This window comes from Bombyx mori, chromosome 16 (assembly GCF_030269925.1).
Source record: "Bombyx mori chromosome 16, ASM3026992v2".
Lineage (NCBI taxonomy): Eukaryota > Metazoa > Arthropoda > Insecta > Lepidoptera > Bombycidae > Bombyx > Bombyx mori.
The window spans coordinates 1,712,172-1,733,241 of NC_085122.1; the positions used below are offsets into that span (position 1 = coordinate 1,712,172).

A 21,070-nucleotide genomic window follows, 5' to 3' on the forward strand; every position below is an offset into this window, starting at 1 on the left:
ACTAAGGAGGAGCCCCGCCGTCATCCACCTATTATGGTGGAAGTGCTCCCAAATTGGTCCCGCCATATGGCGGCCATTAGGGAGCGCTTGGGGAGGGCACCCTCCGTGCGCCCTTACGGAACAGGGTTCAGATTTCTGCCAGCGTCGGCAGAGGAATATAGAGTGGTCCAGGCCTACCTTGCCGGGGCCTCCTCAGCGGACAGTGCCATCAAATGGTATTGCTACGCGTTAGAGGAGGACATCCCGACAAGGGTGGCTATTCGCGGACTACCTGCCGACACCGACGCGGCAGAAATCACAAATTCCTTGAAGGAGCTGGGGTTTCCGGCTCGCTATGCCCGATGCATACGGGCTAAGAGAGGGAGGCCGGGGTGCGTATTTTACGTTACCCTCGACCACCTCTCTAAGGAAGGCCTCGCCCGCTTGTACGCAGTTGAAGAACTGCTGTACCTGCCGGGGGTGTCAGTTGAGGGATGGCGGCCAAGCCGTGGGCCGGCGCAGTGTCACCGCTGCCAGGCCTTCGGTCACGCCTCCACCAATTGCCACCGAGCGGTCCGCTGTGTGCGTTGTGCGGGTGAGCACATCGTGGCGGACTGCCCGAGGCCGAGGGAGGGGCCCTTCACCTGCGCCAACTGCGGAAAGGACCACGCAGCCGTTGACAAACGGTGCGTGGCCTACCGCAGGAGGGCGAGGATGTTGGGTGTTACCGTCCCCCCTCCCGTACCACCGGTGCCGCGCGCTCGGAGGCCTCCAGCTCCTGCAGTACCAACACCATCTCAAGCAACTTCGACTCAAGTTTCGGCCGCTAGAGTCGTATCAAGTAAGGGCAAGGGCAAAGGGAAATCGTCCCAAGCCCCAATTCTCGCCCCAACTCCCACCTTACACTCACGGCAGCCCAACCTAGTGGAGTCGAATCCAGCAGCCTCCACACTGATGGCACCGGCTAACGCTGCCCGACCGGCCGTTAGACCTCAACCGGCACCAAGATCTCTATCAAAAAAAAATAAAAAAAATAAAAAAAAGAAAGAGAAAGCCAAAGAGAGAAAGCGAGCGCAAAGACTAGCCGCCAATATCCCACCCACCCCAGTAGAGAGAATGACTCCAATGGAGGTCACAGAAGCAACGCCCCCCCCTACAACCAATACAACACGAACACCAATCGCAATCCACGCTCAGCCCCAAGAAAATTCGGTCGACGTGGGCATGACTCAGCCCCCACTACCACCCCGCCCGCAGAGGGAGCAGCGCAGCGGCCGACAGGACACGCAGCCTGCCGGCTTCGCTGCCTGGCTCCTCTCCCTGTGGGAGAAACTGTCCGAGGTGATCTCCGGAGTGATCCGAGAGATCGCCTCGGGAGCCAGTCCCTTCGGGGCCTTGCTCGCGGGGTTCTACCGGATGATTGCGCAGCTCAATGGCTAGCCAGGAGCTGCGCATCATCTACTGGAACCCCGATGGGATAGGGTCCCGGAGGTCGGAGCTCATCCGACTCGCCCAGGAGTATGACCCGCAGGTTATCCTCCTGGGCGAGACCAAGCTCAAACCTCGACAAGATTTTAGGATGCCCAACTACTTCGTGTACCGACGGGACGAACTGACCTCCAACGGGCGCCCGTTCAGGGGCACTGCGGCGCTCGTCAGGAGGGACGTGGTGCACGAGGAGCTTGGGCTACTGACCTTCGCCTCTACCAGAACGGTCGGGGTGAGGGTCCACGTACCGGGGGCCGAATTGCGGATTTATGCCGCGTATCGACCCCCGGGTCCTGATTTTGTCGAGGACGATATTAGACGGGCCTTGAACCATGATCGCCATCCGGCCTTGGTGGTCGGGGACCTCAATGCGAAACATGTCGCTTGGGGCTCCCGAATCATCACGCCGCCCGGAAGGCGATTGTACGAGGATGCCGAAAGGGGGGACTACTGCGTGGTCGGCCCCAACGAACCCACACACGTTCCAACGTTGGCCCGGTACCAACCGGACGTATTGGACGTGTGTGTTCACAAGGGGCTACAGTGCCCTCTAGCGATAGAGGCACTGTACGACCTGAGTACCCCTCACCTACCGATCTTGGTCACGGTGGGTTTGGGGCTCACTCGGGTCGCGACATCCCCTCTCAGGCCTAGGGTCGACTGGCAGTCCTTTACGGGACTGCTGGCCGACCAATCCTTGTTTCAAGACCCGTCTACCCCTGATGAGGTCGACACGGCGGCTTCCCGTCTCGTCGACACCATCAGGGGAGCCCTGGACCAAGTGACGACTCTGGTACCCAGCGGGGGGCCCAGAGCGGAACTCCCGGTGCACCTCAAGACGTTAATTCGTCGGAAGAGGGCACTGAGGAGGCTCTGGGCGACATCTAGGTGTCCCAGGATTAAGCGCGAGCTCAACCGACTTGAGGGGGAGCTGGCGACTAAGATGCGGACTTACCGGGGTGATTCCTGGGAGGGGGGACTGTTGGACGCGTCCGACGACCGTACGATGGCCCCCCTTCACCGCATCTGTCGCCGGCTCACCAACAAGCCCTCCCCCACTTGCCCCTTGGAGGACGAGGGGGGAAGACGGTGTTTTACACCGTTGGCTCGTGCCGAAGTCCTGGCCAACTCGCTGGAGCGGCAGTTCACTCCGAATGTCTCTGCACCCTCGATGGCTGCATTCCATCGCGAGGTGTCAGAGGGTGTAATCCAATTCCTCAAACCGGAATCGCCGGGAGTCGAGCTGGGAGATGACGACTTAGTCACTCCCAGCGAAGTGCGCCTCCTCATCAAGTTGATGAAGAGGCGCAAAGCCCCCGGCGAGGACGGTATTCCTCCCCTCGCCCTGCAAAACCTCCCTCCCTCAATCGTGTCAGCAATGACACGATTGTTTAATTCCATTCTCCGGGTAGGACACTTCCCTGGAACTTGGAAACTGGGCAAGATTATCGTCTTGCCCAAACCCGGCAAGGACAGGAGAAGGCCCTCCAGTTACCGACCGATTACCTTGCTCTCGCACGTGGGCAAGTTGTTCGAGCGGCTGCTCCTGAGGAGGATATCGCCGTATATTCTCCTCAGGCCGGAGCAATTCGGTTTTAGAAGCGGCCACTCGACGACTCTGCAACTGACCCGTGTCCTGCATCACTTGGCGGACCGGCGAAACTCGGGCCAATACACGGTCGCGGTCCTCCTCGATATCGAGAAGGCCTTCGACCGTGTGTGGCACGAGGGGCTGGTCCACAAGCTGCGGGACGCGGGCCTACCGCACGCTCACGTGCGACTGCTCGGGTCGTATCTGGAGGGCAGAACCTTCTTTGTCGCGGTCGAGGGCGCACGGTCTTCCGTGCGTCCCATTACGGCCGGGGTTCCCCAGGGTAGTGTCCTATCACCTATCCTATACGCCCTCTACACCAACGACATCCCCACCCTGGAGGGTCACCTTCGGGCGTGGGAGGAGGACGTTGGCCTTGTTCGCTGACGACTCGGCCTACTTCTCGTCCTCCCCGTTCCCCTCTGCAGCCATCATGAGGATGCAGAGGCTTTTGGACATACTGCCCCAGTGGCTGGACCGTTGGAGAGTCGCGGTCAATGTGGGAAAGACCGCGGCCTTACTCTACGGTCCGGTCCGTATCAGAGTCGTCCCAAAGAAACTCAGCCTCCGAGGTGTGAATGTCGAGTTCAGGACCACGGTCCGGTATCTCGGATGCGACATCGACCGCTCTTTGAGCATGGTCGCGCACGTCAACCGAGTCATCGGTCAGGCTCGCGCGGCCATGTTCTTGTTGCGGCCGGTGTTTGCGTCCGGGCTTCCGACCAGGACCAAACTCGCCATTTACAAGACATACGTCCGTTCCCGCCTCACATACGCTGCTGTGGCCTGGTATCACCTGTTGTCGCCGTCCCAGCGATCTAGGTTGCAGGCCCAGCAGAGTCTTTCCCTCCGCATTATCGTCGGGGCCGGGCAGTACGTCAGAAATGACGTTATTGCCCGGGACCTAGGGGTGGAGTCGCTCGTGGAGTTTGTGACTAGGCTCGCCCGTAATATGTACGAGCGAGCCGAAAACGGGCCCCATGAGCATCTCCACAACATAGCCCCGCTGCACGCCAGACCACCGGATGGTACGGCGTTGCCGCGGGAGCTATTGGTACCCCCGACGATCGTTCGGAGATAAAGCTCCTCGCCGGCTGTGAGGCCGGGGAGGACCTATGAGCGCCCCTCTCGGAGCTGAGTTTCATCAGCCTCTAGCCCCACGCCTCTTGCCCGTTTGGCGGGTCCCCCGTATGGGGACCGCGGCTGCACCCCGTAGGTGCAGCCTCATTTCCATTAGGGGCTTTGACCCCACCCCCCACCCCCTTTTGGGATGGGGTGTTCTTACCCGCTGCAGTCCTCCCCCCCATCAATATTGTATAACGATGGGGAGAGGGGGAGAGGACTGCAGCGCGGAGTGCGGATTTGCTCTCTCCCCCATAATAGGTTAAGTTAGATTAGGATTAGGTTTAGGTGTGACGGCGCGCGCTGTCCCGGCACTCCACGGAGTGCAGGAACGGCGCGCTTTCGTCGCTTAGATGTAAGTTAGATTAAGTTAGGTGTACTTTAGGTTAAGCTAGGATAAGATAAAAATGTAAAAAAAAAAAAAAAAAAAATAATATAAAAAAAAAAAAAAAAAAATAAAAAAAAAAAAATAAAAAAAAAAAAATTAAAAAAAAAAAAATAAAAAAAAAAAAAACAATATGGAGGAGAGCAGCGGCCGCCCCCGGAAGAAGAAGGGAAGAAAGAAGAAAGAAGAAAGGAAGAAAGAAGAAGGAAGAAAGAAGATGAAGAAGTGAAGACAGAAATCGTCCCACCACTTACCTCGAGCCTGTATACAGTCCATCCCGCAGTGCATCACCCCTGCCTTAATAGGCGGGGAGCTACAAGTCCGGGTAGAGGGGTTTCCCCGAGGCCCGCTCCGCGCCCCCGCAAGGGGACGCGACGACCCCACGACGAGCGCACATTACGCTTGCACACATCATGACGGAACGTATGCAAGTTTTGTAAAATGTCACCTTGTTACGAAAAGATATTTTACTTCGCAAATTATTCGAAGCGAAAAAACGAATGGATCACCTGAAGCGAATCGAATCTCGTTAGTCAAAGTCTACCTTATTTGTCGTAAAAATAGAGTTTTAATTTGTATTTCGGTGAAAGTTCTTTATTAATTCCGAATTGTGCATAAATATTTAATATAAATGCAAATGTTTAACGCAAAACGATGTTTATCTATTTGTAGAATATGATTATTATTAGAATTATTAGAATTAGAAGAATATGATTGATATTAACAGAAAAGTAATTGAAATACTCGTACTTTTAAACTAAAAACCCGTTGCTTGCGACGAAGGGCTCGACGAGTGAATTAACCCATAGACAGTCCACTGAGTTTCTCGCCGGATCTTCTTAGTGAGTCGTGTTTCCGATCCGGTGGTAGATTCTGCGAAGCACTGCTCTTGCTAGGGCCAGTGTTAGCAACACTCCCGGTTTGAGTCCCGTGAGCTCACCTACACGTCAAGGAGAAGCTGAAATAGCATCTCAAGGCTATCAGCATAGGCAGAAAAAAAAAATCGACTGTGTGAATGTGTGGATTTGTGTATTTCCTTTACAAACGATTGGATAATGGATTTTTGATTCTGTAACTTCCATATCGTCGGGACGCATCGCAGTACCATACGTCAGATATGTCGATAGAATTACAAATACGATGTTTTTTATCGAAGGTTTTTTTATTGCTTCCATCCACCGGTAGTGGATGACCTCCACGGACTAGTGTTAAGTGGTTACCGGAGCCCCTAGATATCTACAACGTAAATGCCGCCACCCACCTTGAGACATGAATTCTAAGGTCTCATTTTTTACAATAAACGGCTGCCTTCCTTCGAACCAAAACGCTGTTTCACGGCACAAATAGGCAGGGTGGTGGTACCTACCCATGTGGACTCACAAGATGTTCAACCACCAGTAATTATGGAAAATATATAATTAGAATAAGGAATATATACAATACGAATTGTTTGAGATGATACTATCATCTCGTTTTTACCATCGCACCGCCCGCCACTGGGGTAGAATTCATCCATACTACCTGGAGCCACTGCGTTCATCCACAGTGCATTTCCACCGATCATTTTTGCCACGTACCATCCGGCTTTGGAATGAGCTCCCCTCCACGTCGTTTTTTCCAAGCGCTCTGACATATCTTTCTTCAAACGAGGCTTGTGGAGAGTACTTAACGGAAGGCAGCGCTGCTTGGCACTGCCCCTTGCATTGCTGAAGTCCATGGGCGACAGTAACCACTCACCATCAGGTGGACCGTGTGCTCGTCTACCTACACGGGCTATAAATAAATAAATAAATTACAACTTTTAGGGTTTGATTGTTATGACAATTTCATTAGAAAAATTGTTGAGGCTTGCAGAGATTATTAAATGGTAGGCAGCGGCTTGGCTCGGTCCACGAGCGACGGTAACCACTTACCATCAGTTAGGCCGTATGCTCGTCTGCCTAAAAAGACAATAAAAAATCATAATGCAAATAAGTAGAACATGGTACCGGCTCACTAACCCTCATGCGAGTCACACTCACACCACGTGTCGTCTGCGACCACGAAAACGCTAAAAGTATTCGAAAGATTAGAAGTAATTTTAATCAAATATAACACTAATCATACCAACACTTACTGGCACCTATTTCTACCATAGCGGGTAGTTAACGGTATATGACAAGTATTACTCAAAATAAACAAACAAAAAAAAGTATAATAGTTGTAGATTAATTACCTAGTAAGAAAAATTAATGAAGTCAATTTGCAAAAGCAAGATGATACTTGCATTTGTAACGGCCGTCTGGTGTAGTGGTAAGTGACATGGTCACCACACAAGGGGGTCGCGGGTTCGAATCCCGCCAAGGGAAGATATTTGTATGATAAATATAAATGTCTTTTCCAGGGTTATGGATGTATATTAAATATATGTATGTGTATAATAAAAATCTTACATTTATATCCGTTATCTGGTACCTGTAACACAAGTTCTTTACGAACTTATCACGGGACCAGTTAACGTGGCGTGAGTGTTAGTAAATATTAATATAAATTTAGTAAATATTTTCAATGCAAAAGTTCAAAATGGGTCATTCGACCCGTCATGGTATATTTAGTGTTAAAAAACCACAAGATTAAACCGTAAAATTTATTTTTTAATTCGCGAAAAATACTACGAAATAAATATTACTAAATCTAAATTGAGCTGAACTGTAGTAACACGAAGGCCAAACTTACAATCACTCGGCCACTAGGAATTTTTTATTTCATTTATTTTTTCCGTTCTTCACTAAGTAGTGCGCTCGGCTTTAGGCCAATTGTTTGATGCATTAGCGGGTGAACGGTCTCATAGCCCATCAAATTAAGATATAGGAGTCCAAGGACATTACCGAAATTAAAATTATAGTATAGGTCTTATTTGTAGAGTAACAGTAGTCATGTTACTGTTTCGCGGTAATACTTTTCGTGGTAACACGACTGTTGTAACACACGTAAAACATATAACGTATTCATAACGTCAACAAATTTAATTCGGCGTGACTAAAGGATAAGACCCGGTGCATTCGTATCTAGCGATGCAACAGTGTTCGAATCCCGCAGGCGGGTACCAAATTTTCTAATGAAAAAAGTACCTACCAAATGTTCACGATTGACTTCCACGACGAAGCTTTATATATCTATATTTATATAAAAATGAATTTCTGTTCGTTAGTCTCGTTAAATTTGGTCTTGAATTATTTGTAGAAGTCCAGAGAAGGTTTAAAAGGTTGATAGATATGAAAATGCTCGGAATTTAATAAAAATAACAATTTTGTTTTTGCTTTAATGTCTCCTCCGTCGGACGGATTCCTTTTGTTTGTTTTAAGTTTATTTTATACAAAAGTTTAGATCTTTTATTTGTCGATTGAGGCACTACGAAGTCTGCCGGGACAGCGGTCGTGTAATAAAAATCAAACCCGCAAAGTTATAATTTGCGTAATTACTGGTTGCGGGACGTCTTGTGAGTCCGCACGGGTAGGTACCACCACCCTGCCTATTTCCGTCGTGAAGCAGTAATGCGTTTCGATTTGAAGGATGAGGCAACAACAATGGCATTTACGTTGTACATGTCTCCATAGTCAGATAACCACTTGACACCAGATGGCCACATCCAGGTCTTTTTTTTTTATTACTTAGATGGATGGACGAGCTCACAGCCTACCTGGTGTTAAGTGGTTACTGGAGCCCATAGACATCTACAACGTAAATGCGCCACCCACCTTGAGATATAAGTTCTAAGGTCTCAAGTATAGTTACAACGGGTGCCCCGCCCTTCAAACCGAAACACATTACTGCTTCACGGGAGAAATAGGCAAGGTGGTTGTACCTACCCGCGCGGACTCACAAGAGGTCCTACCACTAGTTATCGTCCAACCATCTAAGCAATTATAAAAACTTTGATGGCTTAACATTAAAATGTGTATAAGTATGTAAATCAGTGTCTGACCGTGGTATAGGGAGTAATCGCCGTAGTCTGGAACCAATAAATGACCATGTGTGCTTTGATAATATTCTTATCTATAGCATAGAGGTGTCCATGCCATATCTCGGAACGAACTGTACCGGGTCGTGCCTGATCTGGCGCAGTGATGAGGATAGACAATTTTTAGACGACCATTTTATACAAAACGCCTAATCGCCTTGGAACTTTCTCCAATACCTCGAACCCAATACTAGCCTTCGTTTCATCCGAACGAAGAGATAAAGTTGCATCTCTTTACGTGTCATTGATGATTTCCACGCCATTTTAAACATAGACTCGAATCTGACTACAACCAGAAACTTATCTCCTTCTCCTCCGTGCGTCGTGTTCCTCAGTGCTGAGGATCGTGACCTTACATACATACTTAAAAGTTTTCTTGGGAAAATTGCTAGTGGTAGCTTCCCGCGTCCTTCCACAGCAGAATTTCAGAGGCGATTTAGTTCCTCTGGGCTACTGAAGCCTTAGTCCGGGCTAGTTGACCGCTGCCCGTTGCTCAGCGTTATATTTTCAAGGCAGGGTAGGAGGCATACCGACGCCAACCCTCCTCTTTTCTCATCCGGGCTTTAATTTCTGTCAGAGACGTTTAAACCCATGCAATGAATGGTATTTGTGGAGCGCTAGGAGTTTCGTCGTGCTTAGCGATGGACAGGACCACAACGGTCTACGTGCATCGCCAGATTGCTTAGATGGGTGGACGAATTCTCAACCGACCTGGTGTTAATTGGGCACTGGATCCCATAGACATCTACAACGTAAATGTCCACCTTGAGATTTGAGTTTGAAGGTCTCAGTATAGTGAAAACGGCTGCCCCGCCCTTCAAAACGAAACGCATTACTGTTTCACGGCAGGGATGCAGGGTTGTGGTACCTACCCGTGCGGACTCACAAAACGTCCTACCGCCAGTAAATAATTCACAAATTAAAATTGATTCTTCATTAAACATAGGCCAGATATCCAAGAATAGCAGTATGGTATTCCCGTTCATCTAATTGCAATTTAACAAACAAACATCCTCATGTAATTATTATTAATTTTGTATAAACTTTTATTATATTAAATCAGTAATCGTTCGTCCGTCCGTGACGTTTCGTTATCGCTTGTCGGTCCGTTGGTCAACGCCAGTTAAACTCTAACCGTATTGTTAACAACACGTTATCACAATAGAACATTTAACCACTAACGTGTTACAGTGAAGTGAATGTATTCGATTGATTTTGGTTCGAACTGTTTCAGTGCAAAAAACACAGTTGTGCTAGACGAAATCGCGATACACGTTTATGAATAATTGTGTTTCTGTGTCTGTCTCAATGAATTTGATGATAGCATGCGATAGAGAACCAGTCGCGAGCGCAAGGCCACTTTCACGGTTTCAGTCGAGTCGGAAAGTCTGGTCTTCGGCAATTATGTCGAGTCATTTGCGTGATTTTCGGTTATTAGTGAAGCAGATTGGTCCACCGCCGACCGTGCTATGATTTAGGAGTGCCTATGCACTCACAGGTCGTTCGAAATCGGAAGGAAAACCGAACCATTATGTGCTATGTCCATTTTTTTTAAGGTTTCGATAATTTGACCATTATGAAATCTTCGTTTGATTCAACATCCCGAAGAAATACTTTTGCGCATAGCACATAAGTACCAGCAATTTCATCCATCTGACTCCATATAGAAAAGGAACATTCTATTTGTCTTCTGCTGAACTTCTGCGTAGACAGAAGGAGTTCAATTCTTTCCTCGTGCTTTCACGATGTGTGGAACAGGAATTGTTATAAGAAACTATTTGAGATGATCCCTGTACCTTTTTGTTACTATCACACCAATCGTCACTGCAACTGCATTCACAGTGCCTTTAAAAGCATCGTTTTGGGATAAACTCCACTCCAGCCCACTGAGTTTCTCGCCGGATCTTCTCAATACTGGTACATTACTGGTGGTAGGACCTCTTGTGAGTCCGCACGGGTAGGTACCACCACCCGGCCTATTTCTGCCGTGAAGCAGTAATGCGTTTCGGTTTGAAGGGTGGGGCAGCCGTTGTAACTATACTTGAGACCTTACAACTTATATCTCAAGGTGGGTGGCGCATTTACGTTGTAGATGTCTATGGGCTCCAGTAACCACTTAACATCAGGTGGGCTGTGAGCTCGTCCATTCATCTAAGCAATAACAAAAAAAAAAAAAATGTCGCGTTTCCGATCCGATGGTAGATTCTGCGAAGCACGGCTCTTGCTAGGACCAGTGTTAGCAACATCGTCAGGTTTGAGCCCCGTAAGCTCTCCCACTAGTTAAGGTTACGTTGATATGATCTCTCTAGACCATCAGCTTAGGTAGAAAAAAAAAACTCCACTCTATTGAGTTTCCCAAGTATGACAGGTTTTCCTTCGGACGAGATTTGAAGATTCCTCAGCGGTCGGCAGCGGAAACCATTCACCATGATGAACCCTATTCGTGGGTCGATTCTTTCGACAGATGAGGGCCTTCTAAATCAATGCCAGTCCCGATTCTATTGCGTAATTCAGTTACTGCCAAACGAGGACTTTAAATGCGGTCATTGGAATGATAACGAGTACGTGCTGCCTTTGCATTGGAGATGTTTATGTAAGGCTTAAACAAAAGTCGTGGTATATGCGTTCGGTATTCTCCGCTGGCAAACTACTGACGATTTTTCTGTTATGTATACGGTTACAATAACAGTTGTTGCATTGCCTTACGAGTTTTCCTTACAACCTAGTGACGTGATGAACCAAAATCGACCGATTAATTCAAAGTTTCAGCCGATGAGTAGTAAGTAGTGTTACGAACAATTGTTTTGGACATTTCACACGTGTGTGTCTCTCGGTAAAGATGCGTATAAAAAAGACGTTTCTGGTTTACGAAAATGAAAACAAATGCCGCAGTGAGAAGGAGCCTTTACTGCAAGATTCGGATAACAGTGAGGATTATTGGCGAGTTTTTCTGTTTGATTCACTGATTGCAAAGATATTTTTCCACGTACCAAAAGAGTTTATGATGGCCAAACGCTGTTTCACGCTACATCCTCCAGCGAGGTTTCAAAAAAGTCCTTTGCTGGGTCAGCGAGTTGGTAATTCTCCTCGCTTGACGATAAGTTAGGGCTGTAACCTTTCTCGCTTGTGCGACTGGAATGAACTTCCCTCCTCGGTGATTCCTAAGCGCTATCACATGTCTTTCTTCAAACGGGCTTTGCTGAGAATACTAGGTGGTAGACAAAGGTTTGGCTGTGCCCCTCGCATTGCTGAAGTCCATGAGTGACGGTAACCACTCACCGTCAGGTGGGCCAAAGCAATGAAAAAGAAATGCCTTAAGAAAAATTGTAATTAAGCAAATTACTCTCTTAACAAAAAGGTTATCGCAAACTTATCAATCTCTTATTATACACGAAGTCCTTAAGAAGATATTTTAAAATCTTTATGAAGCGAACATTTTTTTTTTTCCAATAATATGAAATCAGAAATAATATTTTTTATTACGAAACTTGACTGTTCAATTACGTGTAAATATTAAAATCTGACACCACTCGCGCTCCAGCTCCTGATGACAATGACGTCCAAAAAACCTCTCTTAAAGTGTCAAAAGTAACAATATAAATTCTCAGCTCTATCGGGTAAATGAAATCGACGACACGAAAATTATTTTTTATATATTCAGATATACATGAGTGAATTACGCTTTAATAATTAGCTATCTAAATTTAATAGTTGTGTTATCTCGTGAGGTTCTGAAGGAGCCATTATGAAAGATATCAGCCGGCTTATTGTAGTAACACGTGGAGAATTCGTGTTTTTATTATAAGGTAAATCGAAGCCAAACCAAAATGTACCTTATTGGAAAAGGAAAACAATTTTCAATCCGCTGAGCATCACAAATTACATAGGGCCTTTCGTGGCGCCACGTTTCGTCCTTTGTGACCGGAGTGAGATGTCTTGTCGGATCCCCCAGATCCACCCTCAGTGATTTTAGGCTCTTCAAGAACCGGTCGTTCTTCTCTTGCAAACTGGACTAGCACAGGCCACTGAGTTTTTCGCCGGGTCCTCCCAAAGGACTGCGATTACGATCCGGTGGTAGATTCAGCGAAGCACTGCTCTTGCTAGGGCTATTATTAGCAAATTCTCTCAGGTTGAGCCCGTGAGCTCTTGTACCCGTCCGTGCGTAGTTGGAATAGCAGTCTACCAACGATTAGGTAGGGGGGGGGGGGTCAAAATCAGAGCGAGGCCATAGTAGTGATGCGCTCCTGGCATTTATGTGTATTATCTATGCTCCTTGCCCCCGCCTGTCTCTTCTGTGTTCTTTATAATTGAAGTTTGGACTTGTTGAGCGACAGAGTTTTTTTTTTTTTTTTTTTTTTTTTTTTATGTGTATTATCTATGACTAAACACTATCTCTATCTCCACTAACTTGCCGAGAAAATACGTTTCATTATATATCATTGACCCAAAAAATACCAAATCAAATAATATTCATGAATAATAAAAAAAATCCTTTTTTTAATTTTAAATATTATTTATATGTAACATAATGTAATTTTAAATTCTCTAAATATTATCCTAATATACTCAACGGATACAAGATGGCGCTTTTAGATTACCTAAATAAATATTTCGACACGAAACATTTGATAAGTCATATCGATACAACTTATCACGTACATAGATCCTGTCAATGAGATGTCAATATGAAATGAGGTCGATAACCTGTTTTCTGTTGACAAGAAAATGATTTCCAAAACTTTGGTATTAAAAACGTCAAGTTCTGAGGGGTAACATTTTTGATGAATAATTAGAATTTCAGAGTTAAAGCAATTCAATTTCTTGTGGTGACCGTCTTTCCAAGCTGGAATAAGATCTTCCACAGAATCTACAAATATAATCGGTTGCCGTTACGTGTGTATGAATTTTCTAACTAAAACCGTGCGAAGCTACAAATAACTAGAGTTATTTTAATAATCTGTGCCTGCTAATGTGTTTTTACGTATTTGTCGTCTAGTAAGTAAAATCGGCGAAATTGGAATTAACGAAGAAATTAATTACAAGAAAAAAGGAAATTGGTTCCGAATTTCTGTGTGGCGAACCATTTGTTATTAAAATACGGAACCAAAGAATCATTGTTGTAGATGAACGGATAAGGATATGGCTTACTTGGTGCCTAGCCGTCCCAAGCCCAACACGGGTTTCCTACTCCTCAAACCGAAGTGTCTTACAGTAAGACAGGGCAACACATTCTACCAATGCCTGCGCAGTCAATTCACATCCTACCCTATAGATAATCAACCATACCAATCATGTTCCTTTAAGGTTATACTGGATAATATCTAAGTTTTTGTCTCTTTCTACCATCAGGCTCAGCTCTCGTCCCAGTCAGCAGTTCAACGTCATCAGACGGGTCTACCAGCAAGATGCGCTCAACAAGGACGCCGATTACCAAGTTCCTGATAGACCACGTAAGCTACTGAAATTATAAAATTAGTTCTAGATATTAGTTTAATTATTATTACCTACTGCGCTCGATTTTTGCGGGTCCCGGATATAATTAAAACTACTATATTATTTCCGCGTGATTATTTCCAAAGTATCGAATATTTTGTATAAAAAATAATTATCATGGTAATTCGACATTTTAATATTATGCTACCTACCCTCTAATAACTAATACCAACTAGAAACATATTTATTTCCTTTAATCAAAAAATGACACGGTTCTAGTTAGACCCATGGGGGAGGTTAAGCCTGAGTAAAATGTTTTGTGTTGTAAAATATATTATATAAGACTTATTCTGCAATAAAATTTGTTGTAAAAACGCTTCATTTAAGTATCAAGGAGAGCGGGTGCCTAGTAGGAGTCTATCTCTCACTCTCACGCCAACTACACTTAAGTCATTGATATCCAACTTCTATTGTTACTCGACAATTCTATTTCTACTTCTATTGTACCTCGACAATTATTATTACCAAATATAAAATATTTCTTATCTATTCCTTAGCGAACTCGTGATATTGTTCTTGCTATTCTAATATCAGTTTATTTATTTATTTAAACAGTACGGTTGGTAAATATAATTTGATTTCGTGTTCCAGTGGGTCACCGCTGCAAAAAACTGGTCAACAGTTGCGGCATCGGTGAATGTCTCCTCAATTCAGTGCCGCTGATCAGATGGCTGCCGAAATACAAAACTAAAGAGTATCTCGTCGGGGATTTGGTTGCTGGAGCTACCACCGCTGTTATGCACATACCTCAAGGTAACGTAGCTTAAACCTACAGACGCGCTTCTCGCCGGATTTCCTCAATGGACCGCATTCTTATACGGTGGTAAATTCTGCAAAGCACTAGCTAGGGCGGTGCTTCGCAGGCTAGTGTTGGCAAATTTTCTTAGGTTGAGCCTATGAATAGACAAGGAAAAAAGCGTAGCTTACTTAGTAAAGTATATTTCCTAGTTGAACCAAAGAACTCTGTTTACCTTCAGTCGACCTTGGCCGCGTGGTAAAAGTAACTTATGATTTAATTACCTTAATTAAACCAAGTAACTTAGGTTAAGTCACGATTTTTCTGGATTGTGAAATAGTATATATCACCCTCTGGTTCATAGGCTACTGTAGCCCATTGTCGTCACAAGATGAATGCCATCCTCCATTTTGAATTAAGAACTCTGAGTTATACTAGTATTAGAATAACAGTTGTCCTACCTATAAACTGGACCGCTTGCGTCAAACGTAGACCCCTGTCTACTACCCTTAGTGGCGACCCATCCGTGATCACAATATATCCTGACGAAAGACTGTAGAACTTACCTCTGACTCGATAACAGAAACGATTACAGAAGAGAGACCTTTCTCCATGCTTGCTTGGAGAGAGTTCTCTTGAGGAAAGATGTGCTTGTAAAGAGACCGTTTTATAGAGACTATTGCTGATAATTTCGCGACAGAACCTCACCAAAGTCGTGCCCAGGCGATAAGCCCAGGTCTGTTGAAACCGAGACTAAACAAGAGCTTGTAATAGTCCACTCCCGCATTGACACATGACATTTTTCGCAGAATTAATTCTACTTTAGTGTGGTTCTGGATTCTGTCGTTGCTAAAACATTTAAATGAACCTTCATATCGTTTCCAGGTATGGCGTACGCGTTGCTGTCAGAAGTACCACCGATAGTTGGATTGTATATGGCATTTTTCCCGGTGCTAATCTACGTTATATTCGGTACCTCCCCTCATATTTCCATGGGAACATTCGCGGTCGCTTGCTTGATGGCTGGAAAGGTAATATTAAATTTGAGTTTTACAGGATTTTTTTAAAGTCGGTTCATAAGGTCGGTTGTTCGATTGTTGAGGTATTTGACAAGGTTAATAGGGCCTATGTTAACTGCTAAAATTGAATTGTGGTTATCTTGTGATTGTTTTAAAAGGGCGAGTGTCGCAAAATCCAAATATCACTTGGATCTTCGTAATAATCGTTGTGCTGTTTTAAACATACCTTCCAGTAAAAAAAGCTTGGTAGGCAGCGGCTTGGCTCTGCCCCTAGCATTGCTGACGTCCATGAGCGACAGTGACCACATACCATCAGGTGGGCCGTATGCTCGTCTGCCTATAAAGGCAATAAAAAAAATATAAAAAAAACTGACTGACTTGGTGATGCAATAGTTAGCGCCCTTAACGGTTGCGTCAAGGGGTCGTGGGTTCGATTCCCACATCGGGCAAAGATTGGGTGATGAACATATTTGTTTGCTCTTTGACTGAGTTTTATTATCCGTACATATTTAAACGTTTATAAGTCTGTTTGTCAGTCTCTGGTACCCATAATCCTGAATTGGGGCCGGATGACCGTGCGTGATTTGCTCCTAATTATTATTATTTTTAAATGATTACTACACTAGTGGTCCTTCGGTAGTCGAAATTCGACTATAATTAATTGAAATTATAAGTTTGTACACTATTATGATTCTATTGTCAAAGACTATTACTTCCATAATTATAGATTTCGCTAAGACTACACTTTAGCAAATATTATTAAAGACAAACAATTATTTAATCTATTCTAAATTTGACCACAGACTATATAAGCAATAAGAAAAGTTTGACAATAAACAAATATTAAGCATGCGTGTGTGCGCCAAATACATGGTAGCGTGTGTAATGTTTTTTTTTATTGATTTAATGCATTTTTATTCATAATTTAAAAAAATATTTACATTCTGCATTCCTTCTCTATATTCTATATAAGTATGGGAAATTTCATACTGGCAATTTTCGTAAAAAGGGGTACAAAGTTTTGCTTCACGTATTAATATATAGATTATAAAACAAATGTAAATTCCGTATGTATATCAATGGTTAATTAGTTCGCATTAATATATTCTAAAGTTAAAGTATAATAGTTATTTGTCTCCTAATGATTCTTGTCCACGTAATGGTCGTCTGAAGGACCGACAATTTTACTTTTTTGTATTTAATGTTTCGCATTGTTATCGTTATTTTGTGTATAATAAAGCTTACTCTCTCTCTCTCTCTCTCACTCTCTTATATCATTCATTCCAGGTTGTGACACAGCACGCTACGGTTCTAGACGTGACCCATGGGAACAGCACGAATGGTAGTACAGGTAAATCTGCTCAATTGCCCTCGCAGGTACCGATGCCATCACCCTAATGGTGTCTTGAAACCGTCACCCGTGGACATCAATTAAAATATAAAAAGTATCTGCGGGAAATTATTCCTACATATACTCGTGCTACTGCTTATATTACTACTACTTATACTGGTGGTAGGACCTCTTGTGAATCCGCGCGGGTAGGTACCACCACCCCGCCTATTTCTGCCGTGAAGCAGTAATGCGTTTCGGTTTGAAGGGTGGGGAAGACGTTGTAACTACACTTGAGACCTTAGAACTTATATCTCAAGATGGGTGGCGCATTTACGTTGTAGATGTCTATGGGCTCCAGTAACCACTTAACACCAGGTGGGCTGTGAGCTCGTCCACCCATATAAGAATTAAAAAAAGATATCAAATCTGCCGACAAAGACTATGTTATATGTTAAACGCAATGGAACACAATTAAAAATTATCTATCGCGCGGTGCTAACAAACGCCAAGCTAATCGGTTACGGTGTGTCATTGACCCCCGACTGTTGTTCGTCTTACATTGCGGAAGATTTTCGAAAACTTCTGGAAGGATACGATAAACGTGCTATTTAATTTCAATAAATTTATTCTTGGTATAATTCACAGCGCCTGAAACTGGTATAGAATACACACCCATACAAGTTGTAAGCGTCGTTTGCCTCTGCGTTGGCATGTATCAAGTAAGTTGACTATTATTGGTTTCATCTCCCACGAGGGTTTTTTCCTAATTAAGATCGTAACTAGTAGGAGTAACAGACTAATCGGAGCACTTGGAGATAGTGAAATTAAAATACCACATTCCTATCAGCACCAGTATAAGACATAAGACCAAAATAAAAACCCTCCCCTATTCTCTTTCAACTTTTCTCCCACCGAACAAATTTCCAGGAGATATTTGCGTAGTCTCCAAGCGGCTTAACACACACCAGAGCTTAAATTCAACATAATTATAATGTTCGACAACAAAGCTATCAAGATTGGACCGATGTTCTGCGAAAAATCGCGACTAATATTTTATTCTATATTAAACGGCCGTCTGGTGTAGTGGTAAGTGACATGGTCACTACACCTGGGGGTCGCGGGTTCGAATCCCGCCAAGGGAAGATATTTGTATGATAAATATAAATGTCTTTTCCAGGGTTATGGATGTCTATTAAATATATGTATGTGTATAATAAAAATCTTAGATTTATATCCGTTATCTGGTACCTGTAACACGAGTTCTTTACGAACTTATCACGGGACCAGTTAACGTGGCGTGATTGTTAGTAAATATTTATTTATTTATTTATTCTTTGCCCAAAAACGGTCGCACAAGTATGGATTTTAGATTGCAATTACAAAGATTTGCCGTAGCGTGATCTTGATACTAGCTTCGTTACCGGACTAAGTCTGTGAACATTGAGGACTTGAATCAAACTAAAATCACTAGGGTCACTATGATTTAAGGTTTATAGAGTTTCTGTGCAGAATTACGTTCTGTTGATGAGGAAATCGAAAGAGAAAAGAGAGATAAGAATTTTAATACTATAATGCCTCTGACATCGATACGCTATGTACAATGTACAACAGGATATTGGTTCCCATCCGTGCGTGCTGCCAATTGTTGGTCATTATGATTATAGCTTTGTTTTCACTTAACGAAGCCAATAGATATCAGATTATAAACTAGTTATTTTCAATTTTTTCTTTGTTATGTGGCCCCTTAGGTAAAAGCCTCCTCTATCCTCTTCCACCTTTCCCTGTCCTTGCTGGATATAGTCTCTCCAATTTCGCGCCACTAATGTCTCTAATACGTCCTACCATTAGCACTATTACTGATGGTAAAACCTCTTGTGAGTCCCCACGGGTGGGTATCACCACCCCGCCTATTTCTGCCTTGAAGCAATAATGCGTTTCGGTTTGAAGGGCGGGGCAGCCGTTGTAACTATACTTGAGACCTTAGAAGACATCTCAAGGTGCGTGGCGCATTTAAGTTATAGATGTTTGAGGGCTCCAGTAACCACTTGTGTGGCTGTGAGCTCGTCCACCCATCTAAGCAATAAAAAATAAAAATAAAACTATACCTTTCATTTAGATCGTGATGTGGATGTTTCGTCTCGGTGCAGTATCCACTTTGCTGTCAGATTCCTTGGTGTCAGGATTCACGACGGCCGCCTCATTCCAAGTCGTCGCCTCTCAGCTGAAGGACCTGTTTGGGGTCAAGATAGGGAAGACGTCCGGGAACTATAAAGTCGTCTTTGTGAGTGGACAATTAAAGTACTCTATTACCAAATGAGACCAGAGAACCAGAAGACTGATTAAGATTTATAATACGATTATTTGTTCGTGTGTTTTGTCTGTGAGGCGAACAAAACTTTTATTAGCAGATAAAAAAATGTCGGAGTATATAAAGTGGGCTATTTTATTATTTATATACTTTACTCACTTACTTACTTCACTTTACTTTTTCGCGAAAGGTCGTGTTAATTATGTTTACTACTTGTCAAAACCAGCAACATTGTCCTTTTCATTTTGTTTTTTTTTTTTCATACATCTGATTAGTTTTCTTTTTTAAAATATTTGAATACTCATGAAACCTCTTGATTTTCAAGGCGATGTTCAAACCCATAAAATTTTGGTTCCAGACAATAGTTGAGGTGGTGAAAAATCTTCCGAACCTGAACTGGGCTGCGTTCGTGATATCGCTTATCACTTGCATCGTCATAGCTTTGAACAATGAACTGCTTAAGGTGAGTCGGTAAGGTATGGCCTTGAGTTCGCGGTCCGCTCCCAACTTCTGCTGACCGTCATGTTCGTCTTTGTCACGTCGACCGTTTTGTCGTCGTCGTGGCCTAAAGAATAAGACGTCCGGTGCAATCGTATTGAGCGATGCACCGGTGTTCGAATCCCAGGTGGATACCAATTTTTCTAATGAAATACGTACTCAACAAATGTTCACGATTGACTTCCACGGCGAAGGAATAACGTCATAGTGTAATAAAAATAAAGCTGTGAGCTCATTCACCCATCTAAGCAATAAAAAAATAAAATAAAAACCTTAGAATCGGGAATAGATCGGGGATATACCTTCCTGGGTAAGTTCTTGCTTGTGGTAGGACGTTGTGAGTCCGCACGGGTAAGTACCATCACCCTGCCTATTTCTGCCATAAAACAGCAATGCGTTTCGGTTTGAAGGGCGGGGCAGCCGTTGTACTGTTAAAAGTGAGACCTAAGAACTCATGTCTCGAGGTAGGTGGCGGCATTTACGTTATAGACGTCTAACACCAGGTAGGCTGTGAGCTCGTCCACTCATTTAAGCAAGAAAAAAATCCTGATCATCTAAGCTCAGGGTTGTGTTTCAGCCGTGGGTGAGTAAACGCAGTAGAGTGCCAGTTCCTGTAGAGCTATTGGCCATCGTCGTCGGCACGTTGGTCTCCAAGTTCGGGGGGCTGAAGGAGCAATTCGGCATCAGTTTGGTCGGACATATACCGACCGGGTGAGTCTTGTTATTATTTATTACTGGTGGTAGGACCTTTTGAGAGTCTGCGCGGGTAGGTACCACCGTCCTGCCTATTTCTGCCGTGAAGCAGTAATGCGTTTCGGTTTAAAGGTTGGGGCAGCCGTTGTAACTATACTGAGATCTTAGAACTTATATACTCAAGGTGAATGGCGCATTTACGTTGTAGATGTCTATGGGCTCCAGTAACCACTTAACACCAGGTGGGCTGTGAGAAAAAAACATTGACCACCCACCCAACTTGAGATTTAAGAATTGTCAACTGTACTCCTCAGCTATAGGTTTTACTCTCGCTAAATTTGTGCTTCAGAAACAATACAAAGCATACTCCCGGTGTAACGATTTTTGCGAAAACAATTGATTAATCGATATTACAAAAGATATCT

The 21,070-nt window shown here is 44.3% G+C and overlaps 1 protein-coding gene across 14 annotated transcripts in view; it reads left to right on the top strand.

The window, feature by feature from the left end:
• Nucleotides 1-21,070, top strand: part of LOC101744708 (prestin) — a 73,044-nt gene that overhangs the window by 27,447 nt on the left and 24,527 nt on the right. For 12 of the 14 annotated variants that reach the window (XM_012692764.4, XM_062672896.1, XM_021349874.3 and 9 more), the window contains 8 exons: nt 13,915-14,015; nt 14,650-14,811; nt 15,680-15,825; nt 17,101-17,164; nt 17,792-17,865; nt 19,263-19,427; nt 19,813-19,917; nt 20,530-20,663. In XM_012692764.4, coding sequence (XP_012548218.1) covers nt 13,915-14,015; nt 14,650-14,811; nt 15,680-15,825; nt 17,101-17,164; nt 17,792-17,865; nt 19,263-19,427; nt 19,813-19,917; nt 20,530-20,663 — 951 coding nt within the window. Of the gene's footprint in view, nt 1-9,691; nt 9,840-11,291; nt 11,506-13,914; nt 14,016-14,649; nt 14,812-15,679; nt 15,826-17,100; nt 17,165-17,791; nt 17,866-19,262; nt 19,428-19,812; nt 19,918-20,529; nt 20,664-21,070 lie in introns of those variants that run through there. The other 2 variants (XM_021349870.3, XM_062672895.1) reach the window with 2 other exon arrangements.